The sequence below is a fragment of the Lolium rigidum genome, chromosome 3 (genome assembly GCF_022539505.1).
Source record: "Lolium rigidum isolate FL_2022 chromosome 3, APGP_CSIRO_Lrig_0.1, whole genome shotgun sequence".
Lineage (NCBI taxonomy): Eukaryota > Viridiplantae > Streptophyta > Magnoliopsida > Poales > Poaceae > Lolium > Lolium rigidum.
Window position 1 is genome coordinate 230,959,774 of NC_061510.1, and position 6,898 is coordinate 230,966,671.

Below are 6,898 nucleotides of genomic sequence, written 5' to 3' on the forward strand. Positions count from 1 at the left end.
CGACACGAGCCGCGGCGGAGCGTCCGCCGCTGCCGGGAGGAGGTGCGGGCGACGCGGATCTGCCGACGCGGCGGCGCGCAGAGCGGGGGCGGCGGCGGAGTCGACCGGCGGCGGCCGGATTTCGCGCCGGCGGTAGGCGGGGAAATGAGGGCGCGGGCGCGGGGAGGAAATTTCCAGCCGTTGGCTTTTTCGCGCTTGGACGAGCGATGCCGCGCGCTCGTAGCCAACGCGCCATATATGCCGCTCCGGATTGTGCAAAAAGCCGCGCGCCCTGAAAAATTTACAGCGCCGCGCCGTTTACCGCGCCTGCTGGAGCGCCTGATTCTGTCCCGCGCGCGCTATATCGGACGTTTTTATGCCGCGCGGCCTATATAGCGCGTCTGTTGGAGATGCTCTTAGTTGCGCAGCGCCGTCCCGGCCTCATTCCGTGTGGACTCCATCTGACGACTCTTTCTTCCTTCCATTACTGGCTCATCCATTCCGGCCTTCAACCCAACTACCAAGAACAAAACCTAGGGCGATTCTGCCTCCGATCGAATCGATCCAGCACTCTACCAGCCTTCTCCGATCCAACAAACGAAGCATTCGTACCCAAGTGTTGAGGTTGGAGCTGACACCCCCGCCGGCGGCCGGTCCAAGATATATAGTGCGCGATCAAGGAAATTCCATGGCGCCCATGATCCCGGGCGAGGAGCAGGATCAGATCGCCATCCCCGTCGACGAAGAGACCGCCCACGAGATTAGCGTCGGTACGTGCCTCCAAATCTACCTCTCTCGCCCCCGTCGATCTATGTCACTCTCTATCTTCTGTATCTTACGTTTCATGCATTTCGTGCTTCCTTCGTGATTAGCCATGCCGATCGATCTGGATCTTTCTACTATTCAGTTCTCCATTCTACATGATATTTTCTCAATGCGGATTTTTCTCTCTTTCTACGCAAGGACGTCCATATGCATTGCATCATCAAATTTCAGCCCGGTTACCGGAGAGATCGATCGAACCATGCTTGCTAATCTGGTCTATAACTAGATTCGTCTTCTTTATCGATACATGAATGACAACCTCTAATCCAAATTAGCTGTCGCTGGTTCAGTGAAAATTTACGCACCTAAATCTATGACAATTAATTTAGATTTGGAGGCATTAATTAATTACTATAGATTACGGGATGACGTGTGCCATGGATGGAGCACGAGATTTCAAAAGTTCATAACATTAATTACACGACGAAAATGGACCGTTCCGGTTGTAGCTGCTGGGCTGGAGTATTCGGCCCGTGTCATGCAAGTCCTGTGCTCTGTCACTGTCTTCCCCTATTTCTTCCCTCCCTTTTGAATTCTTGGAAAGCTTTGGATCAGATTCCCACTCAAAACATAATTGGATGGACTGGCGTGTACACAAGTCCACAGGCACGAGACCTTACAAAGGTTCTTTTGAAATGTTCTACGAGTGCCCTTTTTCTTGCACGACTTTTGGAAAAAAGAAATGGAACATTCTCGCTCGTACTCTATGTATGTACAGGTGCATGAATGGCACCGAGTTTTTTCTTCTTCTGCGGAACCTTATCAAGAAGGGAGGGAGCTCCTGCACAATCATATATAACAAGACTGACCAAATTTTGGAGGGAAAGGTAGACGAAATGCCCAGCAAAATTATGACAATGGAACAAACTATATAGCCCAGAAACAAAATGTAGAGGACCCCACTCTGCTGCCATCTAGTTGGAAGCCTCGGTCGGTGATAGAAACGTCGTCACGATTTTTGCAAACATTTTTGGCACCTCTAGTGAGGGTAGTTTTCCGATAATGCTTGCAGGAGGGAAACGATTCCTGTGGGCACCACCGAACCTCGTAGTGGACTTGAAGTTTCACCCAAAACCTTACGTGACTACTCCACCCAACCTCCAAGAAGGGGTTGATCACACAAAAAACTTCTAAGATTGCTCTAGATTCGACTGTCAGCTTTGACGATGTCTCTAAGGAGTGGAAGGACCCCCTCAAGCACCCGCTTCACCGCCAACATCAACAGTCGCCGTACATTTACATTGTGTACAAATCCTTGTTGACCCTTAATTTTCCGATTGGAAACTAAGCGAGGGGACTAAGCGAGGACTCTGATAGCATGCACCTACACGGCCACCGTGCGCCAGCCTCCACCGTGCTGCCATGTCTCATGCAACGGTCCATCGAGTGAACGGTTGTAGTGGTACCGCCCTGTGAAAGATCTGGCAGACACACCCTATCTATCAAACACGACATCACACAATGACATAACCTAAGCCTTGGCATCTGTTGCCGCTAGATCATGCGCCGTAGTGCGGAAGTAAATCGCCGCCATCGTTGCTGTAGGGGGAGGGAGCGTTGAGGGGGGTAGTGTTCTTGTTGGACAATCTCACAGGATGACAAAGTTTCTCAAATGTAACTGCTGTGGACTCAACAATCATTTAGATCATGCGCCATCTGATTTTCCGGGACCAAGCCAAGGGAATAATAGAAGAGAAGGAAAGCCGGTCCCGGCCGGTACTACTATGTCAACAAATGACAGTGCTAGTACCGATCCTGGCTCCTCGCCCCTCGATCGCAATTCGCAAGTGGCCTACATGCATTAGGGAAGCATCGCCGAGAGGTAAGAAGCCGATAAGGAAGACGGTGCCAAAGTGGCAGGACCTTACTGTATCTAGATGTTTATGCAAATTCCTGCCACACCTAATTGTATCTGCAGTGCCGGTCGACGGTGCCAAAGCTGCAATCAGCATGACGTGATTGGGCCGATATAGACGTCCAATTATAAGCAGAAGACACACAGGGAAATTTGTGCTGGCCGAGCTATCTTAGCCTGCATAGGTGTAACCGTGTGACACACAATACGCATATGCAGGAATATATATAGCATAGGACCAGTGATGTGACGAGCGGCTGAAGCATGTACACACGAAGGCCGGCCAGCTCTTCCTTTCCGTTTTCTCCTACTGCTAGCTTGGAGATAAGAAGATCAGAGACCCTCATTTTCCATCTTTCCCCAAAGGAAAAAGAAACTGGTCATAGCTGTATAGTTGGTGATGGAGTTTGTTTTGGCTTGCAGTTGGTTGGCCGTATACATGTCCACGAATGGGATCAAGGTGTCGCCATTGGAGGCTAATCCGGTGGAGATCCTCTGCACAATAGCAAATCTGTTGTTGTAGTGAGTACATCCGAGTGCGCATCTCTCTCGTTTCTCTCCTTTGTTTCATCCGACTGTGACTAATTATGGGACAGAAAGAGGAGCCGTAATCTCACTAGATTAACACACCACTAACTGACATGCGTGTGCGCGTGGAAAACGGGAACGTGATGGAAAACAATTAAAGGTCTACTCAAGGATAGGAGTTGTTAATTAGATGACGAAGCACACATGGAATATAATAATATAGTATTGTGGACGTTACGACCAAATGACCAGTCCTTGTCGACGACTGCAGTCCTCTATAAGACTCGGCCTCCCCTCTCTTCTTCCTTGTAGCTCTGATTCATCCCAGTTCGTTCGTCCTCGCTCTTCCCTTCCATTTCGCCGGACCCTCCACCAGCATCTTCTCCTAGCTACCTTCCAGCAAGCATATCGCTAGACGTAGGAGAGGAAGATGTCCATGCCGGCAGCAGAGAAGGTGATCGCGGTGGATGACGACGCCAAGAACGGGCGGGGGAACGAGCTGGATGACCTGCCTGTCGACGATGGCACCAAGCACCAGATTAGCGTTGGTACGAACCTCCCTTCCTCCCCTCCCAATTCCTTGCGGTGCTAAGCTATCTTCCTTAACTTTCTTGCACAGAAGAGATGAAGTTGGTCTTGTTCTTGTTCTTGCTTTGTCCTCCTTGGTCGTTCATTGTTAGGTTCCAATTGCTGCAGCCAGCTACATGCAATGAATTAATCTATCTATTCATGTATCTCTGTGCCGGGAGCTAGCTCCCTTCTTAACTCCAGTTCGGCCCTTGTGTTCTTGCCATCATTTCGACTTTATTCGGGACGGATGGGCAGCATCCCTTGTCTCCAGGCTTGCATCAGCGCATCGTTTTAGCTTTGACTATGAGGAGGGATCTGGGATACTGACATATATGCATATGTAAACATCAGCTATGTATGACATTATTGTATACAGGGCACACACCCCGCTACTGCTGACCCGGAGACTTATTCAGATTCACACCTATGGCTTCCGTTTTTTTTTTGCAACTAAAGATTTTCAGATCTGCCCAGCACGTGTAGTTTTGGCTCTACCAAACTACACAAATTAACTGTGTTTGGAGCTCCAAATTAACCGTGTCTCATGTCTTGTAACTTTCATCCGTTTGCACGTGCGCCTCTGGTGTCTGTCTGTTGGGTAACAGTACAGTGCATATCGATGAACAATATGCACTTTTCTGATGGACATCAGTCTCTGAATATACCTGCAAACTCGATCACTTTTTTTTTTTGGTTGCATCAGCTAACTAATATTTGCTTGTATGTTTGATGCTCAGATCCATGGTACCAGGTGGGTTTCGTGCTCACGACGGGGGTGAACAGCGCGTACGTGCTGGGCTACTCCGGTTCAGTGATGGTGCCCCTGGGCTGGGTGGGCGGCACCGTGGGGCTCCTCCTCGCCGCCGCGGTGTCCATGTACGCCAACGCGCTCCTCGGCCGCCTCCACCTCCTCGGCGGCAAGCGCCACATCAGGTACAGGGACCTCGCCGGGCACATCTACGGGCGGAAGATGTACGGGCTCACCTGGGCGCTGCAGTACGTCAACCTCTTCATGATCAACACCGGGTTCATCATACTAGCAGGACAGGCACTTAAGGTACATGCTCTACGTTCTGACAAACCTCCAACAAGTTTCATGTGATAGATGGAGTACTGTTTCTATTTATTTGGTGTTCTTCTGACACCATCGCCATGACATGCAGGCATTGTACCTGCTGATCAAGGACGACGGCGCCATGAAGCTGCCCTACTGCATCGCGGTGTCCGGATTCGTCTGCGCGCTCTTCGCCTTCGGGATCCCCTACCTATCGGCGCTGAGGATCTGGCTGGGTTTCTCCACAGTGTTCAGCCTCATCTTCATCGTGGCAGCGTCCGTGCTCTCGCTCAGGGATGGTGTGCGCTCGCCGCCGCGGGACTACAGCATCCCCGGTGAGGGGCCGGACAGGGTGTTTACCACCATCGGCGCGTCGGCGAGCCTGGTGTTCGCGTACAACACCGGGATGCTGCCGGAGATCCAGGCCACCATCCGGCCACCAGTGGTGAAGAACATCGAGAAGGCGCTCTGGTTCCAGTTCACCATCGGCGTCGTGCCCATCTACGCCGTTGTCTTCATCGGATACTGGGCCTACGGCAACGAAACCTCCAGCTACCTGCTCAACAGCGTCAACGGACCCGTCTGGGTCAAGGCGGTTGCCAACCTCTCTGCCTTCCTCCAGACCGTCATAGCACTGCATGTAAGCCTTCTGTTTTCTAATCATCCTTTTATTCTTATTTTGAAGATGTACTGTACATTACATACTTAACCAGAGAAGTACGAACTTGACAGATCTTCGCGTCGCCCATGTACGAGTACCTGGACACGCGGTTCGGGAGCAGCGAGGGAGGCCCCTTCGCGTTCCACAACGTGATGTTCAGGGTCGGGGTCAGGGGAGGGTACCTGACGGTGAACACGCTGGTGGCGGCGATGCTGCCGTTTCTGGGGGACTTCATGAGCCTCACGGGGGCCCTCAGCACCTTCCCTCTCACCTTCGTGCTCGCCAACCACATGTACCTCGTCGCCAACAGGCACCGCCTCTCCTCGCTCCAGAAGTCATGGCACTGGCTCAACGTAATCGGCTTCACCGTCCTCGCCATCACCGCCGCCGTCGCCGCGCTCAGGCTCATCGCCAAGGACTCCAAAACATACCATATCTTCGCCGACGTCTGACTGCTCTGCTCTGATGCGTCTGCTACTGATATTGCAATCTAGCTGCTTCTGTGAGGATAGTTTCCCCTTCTTCAATGAGGCTGAGGCACCTAGTTGTATGATGTAGCATATAGCAAGCAAACCTTGCCTCCATTTCGCGCTTCCATTAACTATCATGTTAGCGACAACAATAGCTAGCGGATTGCTACCATTGGTATAGTACTACAGAGTATTATTGCATACTGCGCTGTTACTTGATCAGAATGGCCAAGCTTGATTTTTCAGTTCGATACGTGTGATGATATTCGGTGGCGCGAGCTGCATTTTCAAGGTCCACATTTGCTTTACAAAAAATCAGGGGAGCTCGTCTAAGCATGTTATTGCCTACAGAAGTGGGCTAGTTACTTGTTAGTGAACGAATGGTCCAGACCATCAATGTCTCGGTACCTTTCTAACTAGCCAGAGAGCGGCAATCTTTTTTCCCCATTCTTCCTATCTCCCTGCTACAGTACCCAGGAGCTTCTCTCTCTGCTCCCGGCCGGACTGAAGCCCTTCTCGACGGCTCAGCCATCGGAGAGTGGTGGAGGCGAGGCCCAAGAGCTGGTAGTGTATATAGTAGGTCTAGGTTGTGCAGGTGCGGTAGGGTTTTCGGCAGTATGCCGGTAGTTTGGAGTAGGGCGGCTAGATATTTGGCTAGGATCTGGCGCATTTGGCGGTGGGGCTACGGCGACGAACTCCGGCGGTCGGAGCAAGCTGCGAGCTCCTTGTTGTCCAGGATCTCCAGGAATAAAGGGCTTTTTAGGTGCCTCATCTCGGTTTGGCGGCGGGTGATTGCACTCCTTCTCCTGGCCGGCCGTGGTGGCGAGGTGGAGAGGAGCAGCAACATCAGAGGCAGAACTTGGCCGATTTCCTTGGCCTGTCATGGCGGCGAGGTTGCAGGGAGGTGGGGCTGTAGATGCGGCGGTTGTTCTCTGCAGAGATTGAGCTCCATCCCT

General features: G+C 51.8%; 1 protein-coding gene across 2 annotated transcripts; it reads left to right on the forward strand.

Moving 5' to 3' along the window:
• The first annotated feature begins 422 nt into the window (after window positions 1-422).
• LOC124703103 (probable proline transporter 2) lies at window positions 423-6,187 on the forward strand. Of its 2 annotated transcripts, none has more exons than XM_047235310.1 (4): window positions 423-749; window positions 4,495-4,814; window positions 4,921-5,451; window positions 5,544-6,187. In XM_047235310.1, the coding sequence occupies exons 1-4, from the start codon at window positions 668-670 to the stop codon at window positions 5,922-5,924; spliced, it is 1,314 nt and encodes a 437-aa protein (XP_047091266.1). In that variant the 5' UTR covers window positions 423-667; the 3' UTR covers window positions 5,925-6,187. The 2 variants fall into 2 exon arrangements, with proteins under 2 accessions (XP_047091266.1, XP_047091265.1); XM_047235309.1 differs by lacking the exon at window positions 423-749 and adding an exon at window positions 3,448-3,735.
• Window positions 6,188-6,898: the final 711 nt, after the last annotated feature.